The 24,874-nt window shown below is 45.2% G+C and overlaps 2 protein-coding genes across 6 annotated transcripts in view; one reads left to right on the top strand and one right to left on the bottom strand.

The window, feature by feature from the left end:
* ZNF586 (zinc finger protein 586) overlaps window positions 1-24,874 on the top strand; it is a 60,960-nt gene that overhangs the window by 19,266 nt on the left and 16,820 nt on the right. For 4 of the 5 annotated variants that reach the window (XM_007998379.3, XM_007998376.3, XM_007998377.3 and 1 more), the window contains one exon: window positions 288-3,355. The exons of the other annotated variant lie outside the window; for it this stretch is intronic. In XM_007998379.3, the coding sequence (XP_007996570.3) occupies window positions 288-1,333 (1,046 nt within the window). In that variant the 3' untranslated portion in view covers window positions 1,334-3,355. Of the gene's footprint in view, window positions 1-287; window positions 3,356-24,874 lie in introns of those variants that run through there. 5 annotated transcript variants of the gene reach the window in all.
* Window positions 9,719-19,244, bottom strand: ZNF552 (zinc finger protein 552). The gene is made up of 3 exons (XM_038006428.2): window positions 18,874-19,244; window positions 14,187-14,313; window positions 9,719-11,269 (listed from the first exon to the last, which is right to left on the bottom strand). The coding sequence occupies exons 1-3, from the start codon at window positions 18,904-18,906 to the stop codon at window positions 10,206-10,208; spliced, it is 1,224 nt and encodes a 407-aa protein (XP_037862356.2). The 5' UTR covers window positions 18,907-19,244; the 3' UTR covers window positions 9,719-10,205.

The raw sequence follows: 24,874 nt of genomic DNA, 5'->3' as shown, positions 1-24,874 counted from the left end.
CACATGTCATCAGCAAATAAGGTCCCACAGGCAAGTTGTTTGCAAATGAAGGAGTTATAGACCCTGCTGTTATTCTGTCTGTTGCCTCATTTAGTCATGCCCTTGACAACATGAGGCCTCCTATATCTGTGATAATGCTAAGCAGCTCCAACCTCAACCTGAACCCAACTCCCTATGCGTGCAGATAACTCCATAGACTAGTTTTTTTGTTTGTCAGATACTCTTGTAGGTAGGCTGCATACTCAACAAAGTCAGCATGTACCTCACCAGCGTTTCTTTGCTTTTAGGTTGTTGGCATGGAGGGGAAGATGAGGCAGCATCTTCTAAGCAGAGCACTTGTATACATATATACAAAGACCAGGGAGGTCATAATGGAGAAAGGCCTTATGAGTGTGGGGAATATAGGAAATTATTAAAGAACAAGTCCTGCCTCACTGAACCCAGAAGAGATCACAAACACAGGAATGTTCGCACTGGAGAAAGACCTTATGAGTGCAGCAAATATGGGAATTTATTTCACCAAAACCCTACACTCCATATTCGTGAGAGATTTCATACTGGGCAAAAGACCTATGAATGCAGTGAGTGTGGAAAATCATTTCACCAAAGCTCTTCACTCTTGCAGCATCAGACACTTCACACTAGAGAAAGACCTTATGAATGTATTGAATGTGGGAAAGCCTTTGCTGAAAAGTCCAGTCCCATTAACCACAGGAAAGTTCACTCTGGAGCAAAGCGTTATGAATGCAATGAATGTGGGAAGTCCTTTGCTTATACATCTAGTCTCATTAAACACAGGAGGATTCACACTGGAGAGAGGCCTTATGAGTGCAGTGAATGTGGGAGATCCTTTGCTGAAAACTCCAGTCTTATTAAACACTTGAGAGTTCACACAGGAGAAAGGCCTTATGAATGTGGTGAGTGTGGAAAATCATTTCACCGAAGCTCTTCACTCTTGCAGCATCAGAGAGTTCACACTAGAGAAAGGCCTTATGAATGTAGTGAATGTGGAAAATCCTTTAGCTTAAGGTCCAACCTCATTCACCATCAGCGAGTTCATACTGGAGAAAGGCATGAGTGTGGGCAGTGTGGGAAATCCTTTAGCCGAAGATCTAGCCTTATTATACATCTGAGAGTTCACACTGGAGAAAGGCCTTATGAGTGCAGTGAATGTAAGAAATCCTTTGCTGAAAACTCCAGCCTTATTAAACACTTGAGAGTTCACACTGGAGAAAGGCCATATGAATGCATTGATTGTGGAAAATCATTTCGCCACAGTTCTTCGTTCCGTCGCCATCAGAGAGTTCATACTGGAATGAGGCCTTATAAGTGAAGCAAATTTTGGAAATTCTCTTGCCCAGGCTTTTTGCTCCTTCAAGGCGAGAGAGTTCACACTGGATCAAGGTGTTATGAGTGTGGCAAATGGGGAATATTCTTTAGCTGGAATGCTAGCTTCTTTACATAAAAGAGTGCTACCACTGAAGAAGTGCCTTTTGAGTGCAATGAATGTGAGAAAGCCTTCACCCTCTCTCATTGGTTACCAGAATATTTTCATGAGGAAAATACCACAGATGTGGAGGCAATATTATTTCTTCTTCAGTTTAACACTGGAGGAGACCCCTTATGAGGATGCCATCTGCCTAAATTGAATGTGCCATACATCAAATAGCTGCATACATTCCAGGTGTGTGGGAACCACATAGTATTTTTCAACCTGCCCAGGTCTCTTGCTAGACTTCTGTGACTGACAGTTCTCTTCTAAAAAGCATTTCACCTTTACCACTTGGCAGGTGCCCACAGTACATCATTCGCCTAACTCATCATGATCCAGAAGTAACTTTGATTTTGTTTCATTCAACAGAGAGATTTTTTAGTATCCTCAGTACTCATTCTATTCTCATTTCTTTCTCTCCGATGAGTTAGGCCATGAAACTGACTCATTTTTGGCACAGAGGACTCTTCTGATAACCTGAAAAGATGGACTGCCTTTTTCAGGTATCTTTTGGATCTCACAGAATTCTTAAGATGGAATTTTCCAGCCTGCCAGTCATGAATCTCAGACAGCTTGCCGCTTATTGCCCTGATTTGTGTTATAAAAAAGGCCCTGTTGCTTAAGACACCTTCAGTCTTTGCAAGAGGGCATGGAAGCTCCAAGCGCTTTTCTCATACTTTACCCTATGCATCTCTATCTGCATCTTTTGTACTATTTATAATTAACCAGTAAATTATTTTCCCTGAGTTTTATGTGCCGCTCTATCAAATTAATCAAATCTGGTCGTGGGGGGCTCCATGGGATTCCTGGTTTATAGTTCATCAGTCAAAAGCAGAGGCTCTGGGGCTTTGATTGGCATCAGAAATGGGAGCATCAGTCTTGGTGACTGAGTCCTCAAACTGGGGAATGTGATGCTATCTGCAGGTAGATAATGACTGAGTTGAACTGGAGGACCCCCAGCTTGTGTCCACTGGAGGATTGCTTGGTGTGTGTGGAAAACACCCCGCATATCTGGTCACAGAATTATTCCATATTGATTATTGTTGTGTGACAGACAACAGAGGAAAAGTTTATTTTTTTCGACAAATATGCTATGGCTTCCCTTCTATTCCACATCTTTCTACTCCTGCCATACTATTTCTTTCTCTCCAAGTTTGTTATTCCTCAGAGTTCTCATAAATGGAAAGGATATGCCCTTTGTTGAAATAAGAATTTCATGTTAACCAAGTTTTCATGATAGCCGTGAGTTTCACTTATTATCTCAGAACTTAGAGCTTACTGTTCTCTACTTACTATCCATTGAGACTTAATGTGTTCTTGGCCATCACAGAAACTTTACTAGCTACTTTTGTCATTGTCAATGGATAACTCTCTGAATCCACATTAATTACTTTGTAATTATCTCAGTCCTCAGCTGTGTTTCAGAGATAATCTCCAGTCTTCATGCAGATGCTATCGCTGCACCTACAGGTGAAATGATAATCACTTCCTAGCAAGGAAGTTGGATCATGGAATACAAGATAATTTATCAAGAATCAGATAGTCTTGTTCCACACCTGCAGGAATGTCAACATTGCAACCACCATGGCAAATATTGATTTAATAAGCAATTACTATTCCCAGATAAGTGTCAGAATCTTAGAAGAAATTGTAATATCTTAGACAATTTAGACGTGATAGAGGGTGGATGATGAAAAATTATTTAATGGGTACAATGGATACTATTTGAGTGATGGATACCCTAAAGTCCTGATTTAGCTTCTACACAATCTGTGCATGTAACCAAATCACACTTATACCACATTAAATTATTTAAAAAAAAAAAAGAAGTGTTAAATAGAAAAATGATGCTGCTTTGTGGGATTGGAACACCACACAGATGAAGAGATAGAACACAGTCGGAGGGACTCAGAGGCGTGGTACCACCTTGTGTCATTCCCTTAGGGCTGCCTAGGATTTCTTCTTCATATTGTCTCTCATACTCTCTTTAAAGTATTCTCGTTGATTACCAAAACATTCTCACAACATTCATTATAAGCTTTACTCGGCCAGGTGCGGTGGCTCACGCCTGTAATCCAAGCACTTTGGGAGGCCAAGACGGGTGGATCACAAGATCAGGAGATCGAGACCATCCTGGCTAACATAGTGAAACCCCATCTCTACTAAAAATCCAAAAAAAAAATTAGCTGGGCGTGGTGGCGGGCACCTGTAGTGCCAGCTACTCAGGAGGCTGAGGCAGGAGAATGGCCTGAACCCAGGAGGCGGAGCTTGCTGTGAGCCAAGATCGCACCACTGCACTCTAGCCTGGGCGACAGAGTGAGACTATCTCAAAAAAAAAAAAAAAAAAAAAAGGGACCTTTACTCACATAAAGTGAAGAACAAGAAGACTTTTACCCAGTTTTTGAGATGTTTAGTGTCCTCCTAACATTTTTGGATATGCATTTTTATCCTTTTGGGAACATGATTTACAAATGTGAGCTGCAGGACTATTTCATTAACGTGTTGAATGCAAGAGTTAAAACTTCCATTTAGTGAATGGAAAAAAAGTTACATGAATAAAAAGATCGTAATTACCAACAGCAAGATAATCAGGGACGTAAAACATCTCAATCCCTAAATGTTACTTAATGACAACATGTTTTGTAGGTATATTTTATTTTCACAGTTACTAGTATTTTATTCCCTTCTCGCTGGAAAGATGTCCAGTGATTCTGAATCAATACAGGTGTATGGGGTGTCATCTAGAAGTCATAAAATGACTTATTCAAATTAACCATGTTATGACCACTCACACTCGCTGATACATATCTTCCTGTAACTTCTGTGAGTGAAATTTTCTTTTCTTTTTTCTGTTTTTTTATTTTTCTTTTTGAGATAGAGTTTCACTCTTGTTACCCAGGCTGGAGTGCGATGGTGTGATCTTTGCTCACTGCAACCTCCACCTCCCAGGTTCAAGTGATTCTCCTGTCTCAGCCTCCAGAGTAGTTGGGATTACAGGCGCCCACCACCACGCCTGGCTAATTTTTGTATTTTTAGTAGAGATGGGGTTTCACCATCTTGGCCAGGCTGGTCTCGAACTCCTGACCTTAGGTGATCCACCTGCCTCAGCCTCCCAAAGTGCTGGGATTACAGGTGTGAGCCACCGCGCCCAGCCTATTTATGTTAATTTTTATACCATAGAAGCGACTAAGGGCAGGTCTAGAGTTAGTTGAGGTGGTGATAAAAGAGAAGGACAGGGTTATATTGACAAGGCTGACAGAAGGGGTAGTCCTTTTAGTGAAATAGATGAGGGGTTTTAGATCTGCAAAAACCTTTTCGTGGAAGTCTAACTTTGCTCTTGGGTAGTTTATGGGATGTAGTCCTATTTACTACAAGGTTTCCAGGTGGTAGGAGCAGAACATCGGTCCTGGCTGCAGGTCGTTACAACAGTGAGTGCTAGGGATAACTGTGTCAATTAGAGTGCTGCGGCATAAATATTTGTGTGAAAAGGCTAGCTGTTGTTGATCTTTTACATTTCTACAAGGTATGACAGACCAAGCATTAAAAGCAATAGTCTGAGGTGAGTCAGACTTAGTTACATTAATAAAAAAGGAGCTAGTAACAGAATAAGTAAAGGAAGCAATACAAAAGGTGTATGAAAATTAACCTTTCTTTAACTTAGTAGGGCTTGATCCTAGTACAGTAACCCATAATTCTCAGAGGAAGATGTTTTCTTGACTTGAGTATGGTGGGTCCATTTTTTTTCTCTCAGCTGTGCGGACAGCAGTCTCAGCGGTTAACGGTGTAAAATAGGGTTCTTCCCAGGCTGGCTTGAGCTTTTTCTGTCTTTTGATGAGGATGTGGTTTTCAGGCTGGTGCTGGTGTACTGGAAATTCTAGGGGTGGTACCTGTGCTAAAAGACTTTTAGTTCCGAGGGAAAGGAAAGTGGAAGATAAATTAAGTATATAATTTTTGCTGCATATTCTGGGGCTTTAGGCCACATGGTGACGCCTTCTGCTCCACTGTTGTTCAGCGCCGGCCAGGGGATGCTGCGGCCCTGCCCCTTAATGTCTTGGCCTTCTTGTGGCCTTCACCGCCCTTGCTCACTGTGGCCTTGGGGATGAGGGGCCTTGTGACTTATCTGGCCACCTTAGGGCCTTAAGAAAGCTAAATACCATTGTATATTTGACAATGTTTTTTTGTATGATTTTATATCAGGTAAGTTAAATTTTATCTTTATATTAATGTGCTATTAATGTTAAACTTAATTTTAATAAAATCTTATAGACACTGTCTAATTTTAATGTCTGACTATAAGATAAGACTTTTACAGACTCTTTTTATAATTTTTGTTAAAGAGCAGGTTAGTGCTTTAAGAAAAATCTATCATGCTTTAATTTTAACGTCCAGTTCGCAGAAAAACTGGATGATACCCTTTTACCTTTAGCCAGTATGTTTACACACAGAATTTCCTTTACAATTAACATTTTAAAACTTGCTTACACCTTTAAAACAAAAAAAATTTTTTAACCTTTAATGTAGGTAAACATCCATATTCTTATGCCTCCTTGTAATCTTATTAAAAGTAGATTTTATTTTTCTTTTTTTTTTTTTTTTTTTTTTTTTTTTTTTTTTTTTTTTTTGAGACGGAGTCTCACTCTGTCGCCCAGGCTGGAGTGCAGTGGCCGGATCTCAGCTCACTGCAAGCTCCGCCTCCCGGGTTCCCGCCATTCTCCTGCCTCAGCCTCCCAAGTAGCTGGGACTACAGGCGCCCGCCACCTCGCCCGGCTAGTTTTTTTTTTTTTGTAGTTTTAGTAGAGACGGGGTTTCACCGTGTTAGCCAGGATGGTCTCGATCTTCTGACCTCGTGATCCGCCCGTCTCGGCCTCCCAAAGTGCTGGGATTACAGGCTTGAGCCACCGCGCCCGGCCTCGATTTTATTTTTCTTAACATACCTTGTACATAAACTGTTTAATAATAATTTTACATCCAGGAGGCCTAACTACTTTTAAATTATACAATATTTATTGCATAAATTCCGTTTTATAGCTTTTCTTACAACTTTCACAATCTTCAACATGTCTTAACTTTCTGCTTTCCTTTTACACTATTTTTTTTCCTAGTTTCACCTTCTTTGTCTTTTTTTGATTTCTGTCTCTTCAGTTTCTCTCACTCTTTCCTTCTATTTCTTTCTCTCATTTGCACTCTATTTTCCGCTCTCTCTCATCCCGTTTCCCTTTCTCCTGAGTTCTCCAGCTCCTGCGGCAAGTAGGGCTAGGCCACCGCACAGGCCCCGCCCCCGCGCTATTTTTCCTGTTTTTTTTTTTTTTTTTCCCCAGATTCCCCTTTTTACTCCCCCACCCCCTTTTCTTTTTACACTTAAGTTTCTTGGATTGAATGGGATTTGCGCGACTGCAGTCTGGGCGCCGGACAGTCATTGGCCTAGCGGCTTGACAGATATGCCGGCCGCAAATTCCAAGAATTATGTCTTTTCACCTCCTATGCCCTCCACCCGGAGCCGGTCCCCAACCTCTTTTCGGGGAGAGGGACTTAATCTTTGGCGTGCCTGCCTAGCTGTTTGGCTCTGCGCTTGCTGTTTTTGTTTTCTTTCTGACTTCCTCTCCTAGTTTCTTTTTCTTTTCTGCTGGTCTTTCCTGTGTCTCTGCCAGCCACCTATGCTGCTGTTTTCTCCTCTGCTTTCCCCTCCCCTAGGGGAGGGACCGGCAGGAGCGGAGCTATTGTTTCTTCCCCTGAAAAGGAAAGGGGAGTTCTGAGTATTTTTCTTACTACCGGAGGTTTGTGTGAGGTTCAACCCCCGACTGGGGATTTCTCACCTCTTTCTGACCTCCTAAGACATCCTAAGGAATATTTTACCACCCCTGCGGTTTTTCTCTCCTTGGTATGTCCTAACCAAGGAATGCTTTACCATCCCGGCTTTTTCCTTAGTCCCCGACCACCCACCAAGGAAATACTTTACCAGCTCCTGCAGCTTCTCCTTCCGTGGTCTGTGCACAGTTGTCGCTGCATTATGTGAGGATCTTTAAGCTAGGTTGCTGGCCAGTTTTTTTTGTTTGTTTTGTTTTTTTCCCCATTGCTGAGAGTACGGATTTATTCGTCACACCGGGTGGGTCTCAATTTCTTACCCTTGACGACCTTGCAATGAGGCAGGGGAGCGCGCTACCCCATGAGAGAGGACTGGAGACCGCCCCGGAGGAGAATGTGTCCCTGTACGGATTGCCACCAAATTGCTTGAAATGCTTGTTCTCCGGTGCGGTAAAGAAATAGCACTTGAACATAAATTTATTCAGTAAGGCCATTTTTACTTCCTGCAGAAAGGGTACGCTCGCCGGGGTTTTGCCACTAGAGTACGCGGAACTAAGGAGACAGGGTCATTTATAACCTGAGGCGTCCACCCTACCGCTGTGTCGGTTTCCATTGGCTGGAACGGGACCTCACATTCTGTATTTGTCCCGATTGGCTAGCAACTTAGAACTTTTCTCTTTTTTTGACTGAGTTTCACTGAGTCCTCCAGGTTTGAGTGCAGTGGCAGGATCTGGGCTCACTGCAAGCTCCGCCTCCCGGATTCATGCCATTCTCCTGCCTCAGGCTCCCCCCACTACCCTGGTTAATTTTTTGTATTTTTCGTAGAGACGGGGTTTCACCTTGTTAGCCAGGATGGTCTCCATCTCCTGACCTCGTGATCCACCTGCCTCAGCCTCCCAAAGTGCTGGGATTACAGGCCTGAGCCACCGCACCCTGCCCTCAATTTCTTTTATCACACTGACATCTGTCTCAAAGGAAGGGCAACTTAACCAATGCCACTGGGGTACACATCAGCGGCTACAACTTTCACAATTACTGCACAGGTAAAAAAGGCCATCTGAATGATAGCATAAACATGGCATCTGAGCTCCAAAATGTCATCTACTTACTAGCAAGTAGTTATTATTTTCCAGTGACTGCAGGAATAGTTTCACACTGGGAACTAGGATTATCTCAGAATAAATGTTTTTATTTATTTTTTTTTTTTGAGACAGAGTCTGTCGCCCAGACTGGAGTGCAATAGTGTGATCTCAGCTCACTGCAACCTCTGCTGCCTGGGTTCAAGTAATTCTCCTGCTTCAGCTTCATGAGTGAGTAGCTGGGATTACAGGCATGTGCCATCACGCCTGGCTAATTTTTGTATTTTTAGTAGAGATGGGGTTTCACCATGTTGGCCCGCCTGGTCTCAAACTCCTGACCTCAAGTGATCCGCCCACCTTGGCCTCCCAAAATGCTGGGATTACAGGTGTGAGCCACCGCCCCCAGCCTCAGAATCAATTACAGGTGTGGTGGCTCACAGCTCAGGCCTGTAATCCCAACACTTTGGGAGGCCAAGGCAGGCAGATCACTTGAGGCCAGGAGTTTGAGACGAACCTGCTAACACAGCGAAACCCCATCCCTTCCAAAAATACAAAAACAACAGCCAGGCATGGTGGCTCACGCATGTCATCCTAGCTACGTGGGAGGTTGAGGTGGAAAAATCGCTTGAACCTGGGAGGTGGAGGTTGCAATCAGCCAAAATCATGCCACTGCACTCCAACCTGTTTGACAGAGTCTTAAAAAAAAAAAAAAAAAAAAAAAAGCAAGCAGCAACTCAAATATCCATAAATGGATGGATGAATGAATGAATATACAATGACATTTCATGGCAGACTATACTTCTCAGCAATATAAAACAAATGAACTCGTATGTGTACATTGATATCAAAATAAGCATGATGCAGGACAGCACCCAGGAATTATAAGAGGAAACACTTTATTACATCAGTCAGAAAATTCCAGGAAATGGAAAGTACTCTATTATAAAGCAGAGTAAATCAATGGTTGTCTGGAGAGCAGAGAGAAAAACTTTATAAAGCTTTCATGTAAATACAAAGGTGACAGATTAAATTCATTATTGTGACTCTGATGATGATTTCATGGGATTATAAGAAAATTCAAGCCAGGAGCAGTGGCTCACGCCTGTAATTGCAGAACTTTGGGAGACCGAGGCGGGCAGATCGCAAGGTCAGGAGATCGAAAACATCCTGGCTAACAGGGTGAAACCCCGTCTCTACTAAAAATACAGAAAAATTAGCCGGGCATGGTGGCAGGTGCCTGTAGTCCCACCTACTTGGGAGGCTGACGCAGAATGGCGTGAACCCAGGAGGCGGAGCTTCCAATGAGCTGCAATCACACCACTGTACTCCAGCCTGGGCGACAGAGGGAGACTCTCCAAAAAAAAAAGAAAAGAAAATTCAAGACATTCAAGACTTATCCTACAGCTCAAATATGCATACTTTATTGGACATCATTTATATCTTTATTTTGACAGAGACAGGGTCTCTGTCACCCAGGCTGAACTACAGTGTTGCGATCTCGGCTCACTGCAACCTCTGCCTACCAGGTTCAAGCAATCTTCCCACGACAGCTCTCCTGTGAGTTATGAAGCCAGACTTCTGGATAAATATCCTATATTTGTCACACTAGTAAGGCCTTCATTCAGTGTTAAATATAATCCTGAAGGAATACAGAGATGTGGCTACAAAACTGCCCGAATTTATTTTACTTACAAGGACTCTTCTCTAGTGTGAACTCTCCAATGTCCAAGGAGAGCAGACCTTCGGGTAAACATTTTCCACATTTGCTGCAATCACAAGATCTTACTCAGGTGTGTACTCTCCTGTATTTACTGAGACTGGACTCACTGCACTCATAAGGCCTTTCTTTTGTGAACTCTCTGATGATGACGAAGTGAAGAGATTTGTCTAAATTTTTTTTCACATTCACTACACCCGTAAGGCTTTTCTCCAGTGTGAACTCTCCTGTGTTTAGTGAGACTGGAGCTTTCAGCAAAAGATTTCCCACATTCACTGCACTCATAAGGCTTCTGACCAGTGTGAACTCTCTTATGAACACGGAATGTAGAGCTGTGGGTAAATGCCTTCCCACAATCACTGCATTCATATGGCCTTTCTCCAGTGTGAACTCTCTGGTGTGCAATGAGGTGGTACTTGTGCCTAAAAAATTTCCGACAAACGTCACATTCATATGGCTTCTCTCCAGTGTGAATTCTCTGGTGAACAAGGAGGTGGGACTTACTGTTAAATAATTTCCCACATATCTCACATGTATAAGGTTTTTCTCTAGCATGAACTCCTTGATGATTACTGAAGCTATTGTATTTACTAAAGGATTTCCCATATTCACACCACACATAACATTCTTCTCTAGAGAGCAGTCTCTGGTGCTGACTGAGTATATGTTTGGTGCTAAAATGTTTCATGCATCCTCCACGGCTGTAATGAGTTTTTCCCCCATGAAAGGGAGACACACACTCGGTTTTTCTGTTTGACTTCTCCCCAATGTGAATGGCCTCTTTCTGGAGTAATCCTGACCTGGGCAAAAAGTCTTTCCCACTCTGACTGAAGACAGATGACTCCCCTGACACATGGAACTTACACCTCTTCACAAACGTTTCCTTAACACTGCCTCTGTAGGGTTTCTCTCCAATGTACTCATTGTGGTGTTGATGAAAGTTTCCACTGTCACACAATTTATTCCCCCAGGCCTCACAGCTGTGCAGTTTCTGCTTGTGATGTGTTCCCTGATGATCTCCCACGTGCAGAATGTCTCCTAAGATAGGGTCGCACATCTCACAGGGGTGGACCTTCTTGGGAGACACACCTGCCATAGGAATCCTGACCTGAGTCTCTCTTTGTATATATATACTCTGCTTAGAAGGTGCCTCCTCATCTTCCACTCCACACCAACAACCTGAAAGCAAGAAAATGCTGGTGAAGTGCATGTTAACTCTGGTGGGAAGGCACAGACCACCCACAAGTGTATCTGACAAACTGAGGAATTACTCCAAGGAAATACTTGGAGGAACAGAACGTTGGCTTCAGGTGGAAGATGGTGCTATTTATTATTACTGGACTCTAAAGGTCACAGAATGTAGGAGGCCTCATGACGTAAAGGACACAACCATGTATGTAACACAGGGAGTAAAGGCAGGGTCTACAATTCCTGCATCTGCAAACCACTCATCTGCAGAACTTTATGTCCTCATGACATGTGAGTGCTATAGAGAGGGATTTGTCCAGGCCAAGGAAAACAGGAACACAACACAGCAGCTACTGCTCGAGGACAGTTTAACAAAGTGTACCATTTGCTAACACAAAACCTGTATGCTAATACTGGAAACCACTGCAGATGAAGATGTGAGTAAAATTAAGATGTGGGGTCCAGAGACGTGAAGATTATTTGGGGGACTAAATATCAGACTACAAGCTCATGTACAAAGCATTAAAAAAAAAAAAAGGGTACAACTGACAAGGAGTACAACTGACAATTCTGATGCTCTTAACAATGGGGAAGAGACCAGGAGCAGTGGCTCACAGCTGTAATCCCAACGTAGGAAGATCACCTGAGCCTAGAAATCCAAGACCAGCCTGGGAAATATGGTGAGACCCCATCGCTACAGAAATTATTTTTAAAATGGTCAAGCGTGGTGACTCATGCCTGTAATCCCAGCACTTTGGGAGGCTAAGGCAAAGGGATTGCTCAAGTTCAGGAGATTGAGACCACCCCGGGCAACACAGCAAAACCTCCTCTCTGCAAACATAGCCAGGCGTGATGGCGTGCACCTGTAGTCCCACCTACTCAGGAGACTGAGGCTGGAGGATCACTTGAGCCCAGGAGGTTGAGGCTGCAGTGAGCTATATTCACACCACTGCACTCCAGGTAACAGCAAGTGACAGTGTGAGAACCTGTCTCAAAAAAGAAAAGAGAGGAGAGGAGAGGGAAGAGGGAAGAAAAGGGCCAGGCACCGTGGGTCACACCTGTAATCCCAGCACTTTGGGAGGCCAAGGTGGGCAGATCACCTGAGGTCAGGAGTTCAAGACCAGCCTGACCAACATGTAGAAACCCTGTCTCTACTAAAAATACAAAATATTACCCGGGCATGGTGGCACATGACTGTAATCCCAGGTACTCAGGAGGCTGAGGTCAGGAGAATCGCTTGAGCCTGGGAGACAGAGGTTGCAGTGAGCCGAGATGGCACCATTGCACTCCAGTCTGGACCACAAGAGTGAAACTCTGTCTCAAAAAAAAAAAAAAAAAGAAATGGAGAAGGCCAGGCGCAATGGATCATGCCTGTAATCCCAGCACTGTGGGAGGCCGAGGCGGGCGGATCCTGAGGTCAGGAGTTTGAGACCAGCCTGGCCAATATGGTGAAACTCCGTATCTATTAAAAATACAAAAATTAGCCAGGCATGGTGGCACGTGCCTGCAATCCCAGCTACCCGGGAGGCTGAGGCAGAAGAATTGCTTGAACCCAGGAGGCGGAGGTTGCAGTGAGCCAAGATCACACCACTGCACTCCACCCTGGGCAACAAAGTGAGACTCTGTCTCAAAAAAAATAATAATTAGCTGGGCATAGTGGCATGCACCTGTATTCCCAGCTTCTCAGGAGGCTGAGGCAGGAGAATTGCTTCAGCCCGGGGGGCAGAGGTTGCAGTGAGCCGAGATCAAGCTACTTCACTCCAGCCTGGGCAACAGAACAAGATCCTGTCTCAAAAAGCTAACAAAACCAAAAACAAGAATGAAGGAGAAAAGACGATACAGAAATCATGTGTGCCTACTTGTCTGGACCCAAAAATACTACTGAAATAGAACAGGTTTCTGGCATGATTTGAATAAAACTCTGACATCATGCCCCACTGTTCTAGGATGCTATTCTGCAGGGACTCACAACCCATAATGCTGAGGTGGGATTCATTTGCATCTTCTGACCACAGAAAATGATCCCACCACCAAGATAACCAAGTACAAGAGAAATACATGATGTAAGAACAAAGGGAAAGACAGAACACAGAAACAGCCAACACTGGCTTAGAACAACTCAGCACATGACAGCAGACAGGAAGCTAAATATTACAAAATTTCTGTTTTTTGAGACAGAGTCTTGCTCTGTTGCTCAGGCTGGAGCACAGTGGCACAATCTCGGCTCACTGCAACCTCTGCCTCCCGGGTTCAAGCAATCCTCCCACCTTAGCCTCCCAAATAGCCAGGATTACAAGCGTGCGCCACCATGCCTGGCTAATTTTTATATTTTCAATAGAGACAGGGTTTCACCATATTGGCCAGGCTGTTCTCAAACTCCTGGCCTCAAGTAATCCACCTGTCTTGGCTTCCCTGAGTGCGGAAATTATAGGCATGAGCCACCGCACCAGACCTACGAAGAGAATTTCTAAGGAGGGTATTTCAAGAACACTCTATAGTCTATGTAGGCAGTGACAATGTCAATGAAGACAATTCCTGGCACAGGGAGGCATGAAGAAATAGCAGGTAGAGAAATGAATTAGTTCCCGAACCTGAAATCTGGATGAAATCATAAACCTCCACAGGACAAACAAGGTAGCCTGCATTAAGATGCCTGTAAGACTTCTGACTCTGAATTCTTCCCTGGGAGCCTACAGCTCCCTGGGAGCTCACTAGCAGGTGTTGGGGCTGCTCCAAGAAAGGAGCAGGGGAGTATGGACACCTCAGTCCTACCAACCAAGAACCTACCCACAGAACTGAAGCAGGGAGCTGTGTCCATGCTCCTGACATGAGAAAGTTTTGCCAATAGAAAAAGAGGGGGAAAGACAGAGACTAGCTCAGGTCACAGGGGTGAGTGTGGGCAACTTACCCAGGGAGGATATAAGTGCCAGGTTCTCCAGCATCACATCACGGTACAGGCATCTCTGAGCCTCACTAAGGAGATTCCATTCCTCCTGGGTAAAGTTCACAGCCACGTCTTCAAAAGTCACTGTGCCCTGTTATGACGTTGACAGATGAAACTACAAACGGCCCCTATGCTGAGGTACCACAATCCTTCTCTCCCACACATCTACTCTCGCACGTCCTCCTCAAGGTCCTCAAACATAGGAGAAACTAGGCCCACTGGTCATGGGGTACAGCCACCAACAATAATTAGTTGAACAGATAGGTATCTGTGCGGTGGCTGTGACGTAAGAGTCCACCGGCTCCTGACAGGCACTTCCCCTAGTAGGGCCGAGGTCATGGACAGCCCAATGTGGCACTTTCAGCACAGCAGAGATACCCTCTCTGAAAGCACATTCTTTAGACTTCCCAAGTACATATCCATGTCCATCCCCAGCTGACTGCCACACACCACTGGCCTCTCTCTAGCCCTTAAACAACTTGAAGTATTAATGCCCTCCTTTTTCTTCTACTAGTGTGGGTGGAAATCTCCCGCTAGAGTTATATTGTAAAGGGGCAAAATAAATGACAACTGATACTTGACAGATGCCATTAACAGCAGTTTAAAAATAAAATATATTCACAAACTGGTAAGAGGGACACCACTCACCACAGAGGGGTTTCACTGTGGATAAGAGAGAGTAACCAGGAATTGTATAATGCAAGCTTTCTAAGATGAAAAGGGTGTAATAGCCTAATTCTCTCAGGAGGATGCCACTGGCTTCTTAATATAACTCTGGTTATAGAAATGGAATTGAAAAACACTACAAAGTATAATAATCAGGAACTCTACCTGGTCCCGCTGATGGAAAGATTTCTTAGGCTATGATACATTACTTAAAATAATAGAGGACTGGGCGTGGTGGCTTACATCTGTAATCCCACCACTTTGGGAGGCCGAGGCAGGCCGATCATGAGGTCAGGAGTTCGAGACCAGCCTGACCAACATGGCAAAATCCCATCTCTACTAAAAATACAAAAAAATTAGCTAGGCTTGGTGGCGGGTGCCTGTAATTCCAGCTACTTGGGAAGCTGAACCAGGAGAACTGCTTGAACCTGGGAGGCGGAGGTTGCAGTGAACCGAGATTGTGCCACGGCACTCCAGCCTGGGTGGCACAGCAAGACTCCGTCTCAAAAAAAACAAAAACAAAAAAAAAGACAGTAGAGTAGAGTGGGAAGGAAATTTGCACTCAGGTCATTTGAGGACATACCAATATTGCCAGATATCCAAGTGGCAAATCACACTGGGCCTTCATTTTTGGGCTCACATGACATCATGGCTGACACCATCCAGACTATGCTTGGCCAACTCAAACAGGATCCAGTATCACCACAGAATTCCATTTCTATTGGATCCTAAAAGAAGTGGTAGTCTCAAATGATTCTATGAAGGCCTCCTTGCACGGCTCCATAGCGACACAGAACTATGCATGACTTCAGATATCGGTGGCGCTTGCACTTCTGTGCCACACTTGCTGACCCCTCAGCAATTATGACCTTCCTGTTTTCACCTAACACCATTTAAAGCCAAGCCCCATTGGTCGTCCATACCAGGCCTAGTGACTGTCACAGATGAGCATATTTCCTCCTCACCATATACTCCATGGTGAATGAAACTCCCCAGGCACCAACATAGTTGTGTCACAATCTTGGCAAGTGCATATAATGGGAAATAAGCACCAACTGCAGTCTAAGTGTCACCTTCCCTCAATTACTCCTATACTTCTGAATGCATGTCATGTCTATTATCTCCATGGAAGTCCATGTCCCCTGACAAAGTATGCTGTCAGATACATCTTACCTTCATTGTCACTTATCTCCCTGTTCTGTGTTTATGAATGACAATAATGGCAGCTAGAGATCCAAGCAAGGAATCCAGTCCTCAGTCTCTAATCACTGCTTCCTGGCCCGCTAAAAGATTTACCATGTTAATCTGAAGTGTGCCCTCCTAAACGTGACCCTTGGCTAACTCACCTTAGTCTACACGTTCATTTCTATATATTGCATGGCCCCAATATCAGTTCGTTTCCAGATATCCCACCCTATGTGGACATTACTGACTTGTTGCCTCTACTTACTGGTCTCTGAATCATCTCAGATTCTTAACAACCCTCCTTATAACCCCAGTGAATGTTATGCCTACTGTCAATTTGCTCATCTTAGCTGATACAGCCTCTATCAGTACAGCTGCTAAGACCAAAAACTATGGGATCATACCTGAAACCTCTCTTTCACACATTACCATCATATTAAAATCTAGCTTCCCCTTTGCAAAATGTGAATAGTGAATCCAGCCACATCTTCTTAGCCATGAATTGTTCATTAACCCTCACCTGGATTATGGAATCAGCCTCAACATTGATCTTCCTCCTCCCTCAACTCCACATTCTGTTCTCCAGTGTGGAGCCAAACAGAACTTCAGTAACATCAGCTCCCCGCTCTTATCAGTCTTACCTCTAAGGATTTTGCTTCCTGGCACAAAATACAGGGTTAACCTTCTAAGTGTATTTACACAGGTTCACTGGAATGGGAATACCTCCGTACAACGTGTCATGGAGTTAGGACCTTGGCCTTCGGGTTTCTCCAAGGTTCCCAGATCAAATGTCTGAAAAAACACCATTTAAGAGTCCCAGGGCCGGCCGGGCGCAGTGGCTCAAGCCTGTAATCCCAGCACTTTGGGAGGCCGAGACGGGCGGATCACGAGGTCAGGAGATCGAGACCATCCTGGCTAACACGGTGAAACCCCGTCTCTACTAAAAATACAAAAAAACTAGCCGGGCGATGTGGTGGGCGCCTGTAGTCCCAGCTACTCCGGAGGCTGAGGCAGGAGAATGGCGTAAACCCGGGAGGCGGAGCTTGCAGTGAGCTGAGATCCGGCCACTGCACTCCAGCCTGGGCGACAGACCCCGAGACTCCGTCTCAAAAAAAAAAAAAAAAAAAAAAAGAGTCCCAGGGCCAGGTGTGCTGGCTCATGCCTGTAAGCTCAGCACTTTGGGTGGCCAAGGTGGGTGGATCGCTTGATCCCATAAGTTTGAGGCCAGCCTGGACAACACAGAGAAACACCACCTCTACTTAAAAATAAAAATAAATAAAATATAAAAATAAAAATTTAGCCGGGCATGGTACTGCATGTCTGCAGCCCCAGCTACTCAGGAGGCTGAACCAGGGAAGTTGAAGCTGCAGTGGGCAGAGATCGCGCCACTGCACCCGAGCCTGGGCGACAGGGTGAGAACCTGTCTCAAAAAAAGTTTTAAAAATTAATTTATTTACTTATTTATTTTTTGAGACAGAGTCTCCCACTGCCGCCCAGGCTGGAGTGCAGTGGCATGATCTCGGCTCACTGCAAGCTCCGCCTCCCGGGTTCACGCCATTCTCCTGCCTCAGCCTCCCCAGTAGCTGGGACTACAGGCGCCCGCCACCACTCCTGGCTAATTTTTTGTATTTTTAGTAGAGACGGGGTTTTACCGTGTTAGCCAGGATAGTCTCGATCTCCTGACCTCGTGATCCGCCCTCCTTGGCCTCCCAAAGTGCTGGGATTACGGGCGTGAGCCACCGCGCCCGGTCAATATTAAAGTAAATTTAAAAGAGACCCAGGCCACCACAAGCTAGAGAACATGTGGATAGAAGTCAGGACCAGTGAGGGAGTAGAACACCCTCCACTTTCTTTCTTTCTTTTGTTTTTTTTGAGCCGGAGTTTCGCTCTGGTTGCCCAGGTTGGAGTGCAATGGCGCGATCTTGGAAACCTACGCCTCCCGGGTTCAAGCAAGTCTCCTGCCTCAGCTTCCCAAGTAGCTGGGATTACAGGCATGCGCCACCACGCCTAGCTAATTTTGTATTTTTAGTAGAGACGGAGTTTCTCCATGGTTGGTCAGGCTATTCTCTAACTCCCGACCTCAGGTGATCCGCCCGCCTAGGCTACCCAAAGTGCTGGGATTACAGGAGTGGGCCACCGCACCCGGCCACACCCTCCACTTTCTTGTATGCGTTCCTTAAATGCTTCTAGAGCCATAAGGGCCTGAGGGGAGAGGCTGACTTTACAGGACTGTGTCCCTGATAGGATCTGGTAAGCTCAGGCCTCCCTGAACGCTTTTGTGTGCATGGAGCCAGGTGACCTTGGACTGTTGTCTGACCTGCGTGTCTCAGCACAAAATGTATCTACAAGGATTCAATCTCAAAGGGCCCCAACGTCATCCTCTCTCTGTTCTTTATTTGGCCTTGGGGAACTTTAAAAGCCCGGACTTTGATCCAGTCCCTTCTTTCTTGGAAATTCTCCATATTTCTAGTGTCCTCGCAATGATTACACAGCCCCCAGCCTCTTTGTTTTCCAGGAGGAGTTCCGCCTCACAGGTTGTTCCCTACAGGCGCCTGTGGACCCCAAGTTCCATCCTCCTGGATCCGTCCATCTCCAGGCCATTGCCCTCGCCCCCCCTTGTACCTGTCGTTCTCCCCACCGCATCCCACCGGTATCTGAAAAAGGGATCCCTTCCGAGAGCGTCTCAGTGTCCCGACGCCAGGTCCGGGTTGCAGAGCCGTGAGCAGGTGCCGCTCCCTCGCTGCTTTAGGATTTATGTGACTACGAGGTGACCGGAGAGCACGGAAGGCGTCACAATTACCTGAACCGGGAACCTCAGAGCGGAGGCCGCCATGGGACCACGTGGGGTAAGCTGGGTTAAGAGCCGCGGGCGCCGTTAAAGAGCTGCAGAGTTACGTCTGTGCAGAGAGAAGAACGACTTTCGACCTTCTGGATCCATTCACCACAACTGTCCCTCCACAGCGATCCCAGGCCTCTCATTCCACAAACACACCTAAAGCCAATCCAAATGGCCGCTACTAAAGGGTGCCGGGAGTCCCGCCTCTACCTTACCGTGCGCATACAGAAGCGCCTTCAATCTGAGCTCTCACTGGCTCTGCGGTGCTGTCATTTGACGCAGAGCTTTCTGGGTACTGTAGTTTCCCAGGTTCCAACATGGTAAAGAGAGCGATCCCCTGTGGCTCTTCCTAAGGGAAAGCCCAGCTCCACCTCTTGGGCTCTCAGGGAGGAGTCCTGACCCCGGACAGTGGCGCGCGCTTATAATCCCAAATTTTGGGAGGCTGAGGTGGCAGGAATGGTTGAGCCGAGGTGGTCCAGGCTGCACTGAGCTATACGTGCACCTCTGCACTCCAGCCTGGGCGACAGACCCTGTCTCAAAAGAAAAGTTAATTAAGCATTTGTGCTGTTAAGGGAGAAGACCACCCCCATACTGTTTTATGCCCAATTTTTCCCTCCAAAGAAAGAAGTAAAAACTCAAAGGCAGAAATGAAATCCACAGGCAGACAGCCTGGCGCCACACCCTGGGCCTGGTTAAAGATCAACCCCTGAATGAACCGGTTATGTTATCTATAGATTCCAGACACTGTATGGAAAAGTGTTGTGAAAATCCCTGTCCTGTTCTGTTCAGTTCTGATTACCAGTGTGTGCAGTCCCCAGTCACATACCCCCTGCTTGCTCAATCGATCGCAACCCTCTTACGCGGACCCCTTTAGAGTTGTAAGCCCTTAAAAGGGACAGGGATTGCTCACTTGGGGAGCTTGGTTGTTGGAGACGTGAGTCTTGCCATAGCTCCCGGCTGAATAAAACCCTTCCCTCTTTAACTCAGTGTCTGAGGGGTTTTGTCTGTGGCTTGTCCTGCTACATTTCTTGGTTCCTTGACCAGGAAGCAAGGTGATTAACGGGTGGTTGAGGCAGCCCCTTAGGAAGCTGAGTCCTGCCCTGTGGAGCATCCCTACAGGGGACTCTGCCAAGCTTGAGGGACGTGGAGCCTGAGGGCACTCCCAGGTAGGCAGTTGTCCCGGTGGAACACCTTGCCAGAGCAGCACGTGGCAGGCCCCCATGGAGGATCAATGCAGTGGCTGAACACTGGGAAGGAACTGGCACTTGGAGTCTGAACATCTGAAACTTGGTAAGACTAGTCTTTGGAACTTGCCCACTCCATTTGAGTGGAAGGATGGCCTGATCACCCACGGCATGCCTGTACTGGCACTTTGGTTTTTGTTTTTGACTTGACTTGGATTGCTTGATACTTGGGTTTTGGTTTTGACCTGGCTTGGATTTCTGGATAATCTGATTTTGGTTTTGATTCTGGTTTGGTGTAAACCAAAAAAGAGTGTATATGCCCTTTTTACTTGTTCTTTGTTTCATGGTATGCCTGTGGTGTGAGCGTGGTGTTTTGTCTCAAAGAAGCATGGGTCAGGCACAAAGTAAACCCACCGCAGTAGGTACTATGTTGAAAAATGTCAAGAAAGGATTTAAGGGAGATTACAGTGTTACTATAAGACCAGGGAAAACTTAGAACTTTGTGTGAAATAGACTGACCAGCATTAGAGGTGGGTTGGCCAGCAGAAGGAAGCCTGGACAGGTCCCTTGTTTCAAAGGTAATGTGTCCAGAATTGGTTCCTTCCGGTGGGTTCTTGGTCTCGCTGACTTCAAGAATGAAGCCATGGACCCTCATGGTGAGTGTTAAAGTTCTTAAAGATAGTGTGCCCGGAGTTTGTTCCTTCGTATGTTCAGATGTGTCTGGAGTTTCTTCCTTCTGTTGGGTTTGTGGTCTTGCTGGCTTCAGGAGTGAAGCTGTAGACCTTTGCAGTGAGTGTTACAGCTCATAAAGGCAGTGCGGACCCAAAGAGTGAGCAGCAGCAAGATTTATTGTGAAGAGCAAAATAACAGTTTCCACAGCGTGGAAGAGGACCCAAATGGGTTGCCACTGCTGGCTAGGGTGGCCAGCTTTTATTCCCTTATTTGGCCCCACCCACATCCTGCTGATTGGTCCATTTTACAGAGCTCTGATTGGTCCATTTTACAGAGTGTTGATCAGTCCGTTTTTACAGAGTGCTGATTGGTGTGTTTACAAACCTGTAGCTAGACAGAAAAGTTCTCCAAGTCCTCACCTGACCCAGAAGCCCAGCTGGCTTCACCTCTCAGCATGGCACAAGGTAACCTGTAAGTCGGCACCCAGACCACTTCATGTACATAGACACTTGGTTACAGCTGGTTTTAGAACACCCCGCCCTGCCCACAGTGGTTGAGAGAACAGCAGCATAAGCAGCTGGCAGAGGCAAGGAAAGATCAGCAGAGAGAGAGAAAGGAAAGAGACAGAGAGGAAAAGAGAGAGAGGAAGAGACAGAGAGACAAAGAGGGAGTCAAGGAGAGAGAGAGAGAAAGAGAGAGGCAGAGAGAGAGAGGAAGAAACAGAGGCAAAAGGAAAGTCAAAGAGAGAGACAGAAAGTCAAAGAGAGAAAGAGAGAAAAGAGAGATATACAAGTAGTTAAGAAAAAAAAAGTGTACCCTATTCCTTTAAAAGCCAAGGTAAATTAAAAACCTATAATTGATAATTAAAAGTATTCTCCATAACCTTATAATGCTCCAATACCACTTTGTTGTCAGTGTAAACAAGGGCATATCCCGAAAGCACTGAGGCCTTCCTATCAAAAATCCCTAACCCAGTAGCCCTCTGATGGCCCAGATGCATTCAATCTGTAGTGGCAACTGCTTTGCTAACAAAAGAAAGTAAAAAATTAACTTTTAGAGGAAACCTCATTGTGAGCACACCTCACTAGTTCAGAAGTATCCTAAAAAAAAAAAAAAAAAAAACTCAAGCCTGTAATCCCAGCACTTTGGGAGGCCGAGACGGGCGGATCACGAGGGCAGGAGATCGAGACCATCCTGGCTAACACGGTGAAACCCCGTCTCTACTAAAAAATACAAAAAATTAGCCGGGCGAGGTGGCGGGCGCCTGTAGTCCCAGCTACTCGGGAGGCTGAGGCAGGAGAATGGCGTGAACCCGGGAGGCGGAGCTTACAGTGAGCTGAGATCCGGTCACTGCACTCCAGCCTGGGCGACAGAGAGAGACTCTGCCTCAAAAAAAAAAAACCAAAAAAACAAAACAAAACAAAACAAAAAAGGATGATTTAACATTAACCCTGAAAATTCCCTTAACCCAGCAGGTTTCCTAACAATGGATATAAATCTTAATTACCATACAAAGGTCTGACCAGACTTAGGAGGAATTCCCTTCAGGACAGGATGGTCTATGGTTCTTCCCGGGTAATTGAAGGGGGAAAAAAAAAGTCATCTATACCAATTCTAAGTTAATTTGGACTAAACAAGGTCTTATTAATAGCAAAGGATAATTGAAATCCCAAACTTACAAGGTTTTCAATGAAAGTAAAGTTTGCTAAAAGTTAAGAGTGTAACATGTATTATAGTAACTTCTAATTTTCTGGCCTTAGACAGTCTAGTCCACAGACATAAAGGAAGTTCACTTTACAAAACAATGGTTCTCATCTTCAAAAAAAAAAAAAAAACGGGGGGGGAAGGAAGGGCAGAATTTATGTAAAAAGAATGTTATATGGTAAATTCTTGTCCTGAAATAAATTAACTGGTTGTTTACGGAAAGAAATGTTTCTAATAAGTCAAAAAGTTGAGGCATGTCGAAGAATTGTCAGCGAACGTTGTGAAAGAAAAAAGTTATTTAAAAAATTATGCAAGAAATGTTGTATAATTTAAAAGTAACTAGGCCTCCTGAATGTAAAGCTATTTAAAAAAAAAAGTTGAGGCCGGGCGCGGTGGCTCAAGCCTGTAATCCCAGCACTTTGGGAGGCCGAGATGGGTGGATCACGAGGTCAGGAGATCGAGACCATCCTGGCTAACACGGTGAAACCCCATCTCTACTAAAAAATACAAAAAACTAGCCGGGCGAGGTGGCGGGCGCCTGTAGTCCCAGCTACTCGGGAGGCTGAGGCAGGAGAATGGCGTAAACCCGGGAGGCGGAGGTTGCAGTGAGCTGAGATCCGGCCACTGCACCCCAGCCTGGGCGACAGAGCAAGACTCTGTCTCAAAAAAAAAAAAAAAAAAAAAAAAAAAAAGTTTATGTGCAAAGTGTATAAGGAAAGTAAAATATACCTTTGGTAAAAGGATAATAAGGACGCATAAGAACGTAAATTTTTACCTACATGAAAAGATTAAAATATATATAAATGGCCAGACATGGTGGCTCACCCCTGTAATCCCAGCACTCTGGGAGGCCAAGGAGGGCGGATCACGAGGTCAGAAGATCGAAACCATCCTGGCTAACACGGTGAAACCCCATCTCTACTAAAAATACAAAAAATGAGCTGAGCGAGGTGGCAGGTGCCTGTAATCCCAGCTACTCGGGAGGCTGAGGCAGGATAATCGCTTGAACCCGGGAGGCGGAGGTTGCAGTGAGCCAAGATCGCGCCATTGCACTCCAGCCTGGGCAACAAGAGTTAAACTCCGTCTCAATAAATAAATAAATAATACAGGAAGCATTGTCAGATATAAAATAGTGTTTGACTTCTTTAGTCTAAAAACTAATAAAAACAGGTCTTAAGGAAATTCTTCAGTAGAAAGGCACCAAAAACTATAAAGTCCACTGCTGATGTCCATCCCCACATTTAAAACAAAAGGTCAATTTCTTAGAAGTTATATACTTGGTTTATCTCCCACTTTACTTTCCCTCAAAACTAAAAGTCTTTTAGCGCAGGTACCATCCCCTAGAATTTCCAGTAAACCAGCGCCAGCCTGAAGATCAAAGGTGGGAAGAAGGTGGAAAATGTGGAAAGGTTTCACATCAATAGGTGGAAAGAAGAAAAACTCGAGCCAGACTAGGAAGGACCCTACCTTGTGCTGTTAACCACCAAGATTGCTGTTTGTAGAGTGGAAAAGGAATGGGCTCATCATACCCAAGTCAAAGCGCCACCCCCTCCGGACTTGTGGGCCACAGTCCCAGGGGGGAAAACTTTACCAAACTAAAGCTAAGAAAAATTTAATGCTTTCATCTATTCTATTACTCTTTCTTCTTTCCTTGCTCTATTGCGGACCATCTAGTTATTAACATAACCAAGTCAATTTCACCTCAAACTATTGCATTTAATGCTTGTCTTCTTTTACCTTTGGGGACTTGCCAAGTCAAAGACAGCTCTCTACTTCAGAAAAGTACTTCTCTCCCTCCTGACTCTCCTCAGACTGGGCATTAGTAAACTAGGACCATTTAATCCAGGTAGATTTCAGTAAAGACCCTAGTGCCAACCCGGAGTCTTGCCCCCCAGTATAGAGCTTTTATGCTGTAGTGGACCACTAAAGAGCAAGGATGGACTGCCCCAACTGGTTTTTGTAATTTCCTAAAATCATACATTCATTTTACTAGAGGATCATAAAAGTTAAAAACTTGAAGCAAACTTTGGCAATTAAGACAGGATACCAAGATGCAAATGCCTGTTTGGAATGGATCAAATATTCCATCCACATGTTAAACAAAAGCAATTGTTATGCTTGTGCATATGGTAGGCCAGAGGCCCAGATTGTCCCCTTTCCACTAAGGTGGTCCTCCAGTCCACCAGGTGTTGGCTGCACGGTAGCTTTTTTCCAGGATTCTACAGCCTGGAGTAATAAGTCATGCCAAGTTCTCTCTGTTATACCCCAAAGTCTGGCACCCTACGGGTCAGCCCCGGAGGGCCATCCAGCTTCCATCACCCAATGCTAAGTTCACTTCGTGTCTCTCACCACAGGGAGGAAACTTAGCGTTCCTTGGAGACCTGAAGGGATGCAGTGAACTTAAG

This window comes from Chlorocebus sabaeus, chromosome 6 (assembly GCF_047675955.1).
Source record: "Chlorocebus sabaeus isolate Y175 chromosome 6, mChlSab1.0.hap1, whole genome shotgun sequence".
NCBI classification, from domain to species: Eukaryota; Metazoa; Chordata; class Mammalia; order Primates; family Cercopithecidae; genus Chlorocebus; species Chlorocebus sabaeus.
The sequence above is the reverse complement of the archived record's forward strand: the minus strand, read 5'-3'. Positions and strand labels throughout refer to the sequence as shown.

Coding starts and splice junctions, on each gene's coding strand:
- ZNF552 (XM_038006428.2), bottom strand. CDS start 18,906: ATGGCGGCCTCCGCTCTGAGGTTCCCGGTTCAG. Junction 14,314..18,873: donor CTCTGAGGTTCCCGGTTCAG/GTAATTGTGACG, acceptor ACGTCATAACAG/GGCACAGTGACTTTTGAAGA. Junction 11,270..14,186: donor GGCACTTATATCCTCCCTGG/GTAAGTTGCCCA, acceptor TCTTGCTTTCAG/GTTGTTGGTGTGGAGTGGAA.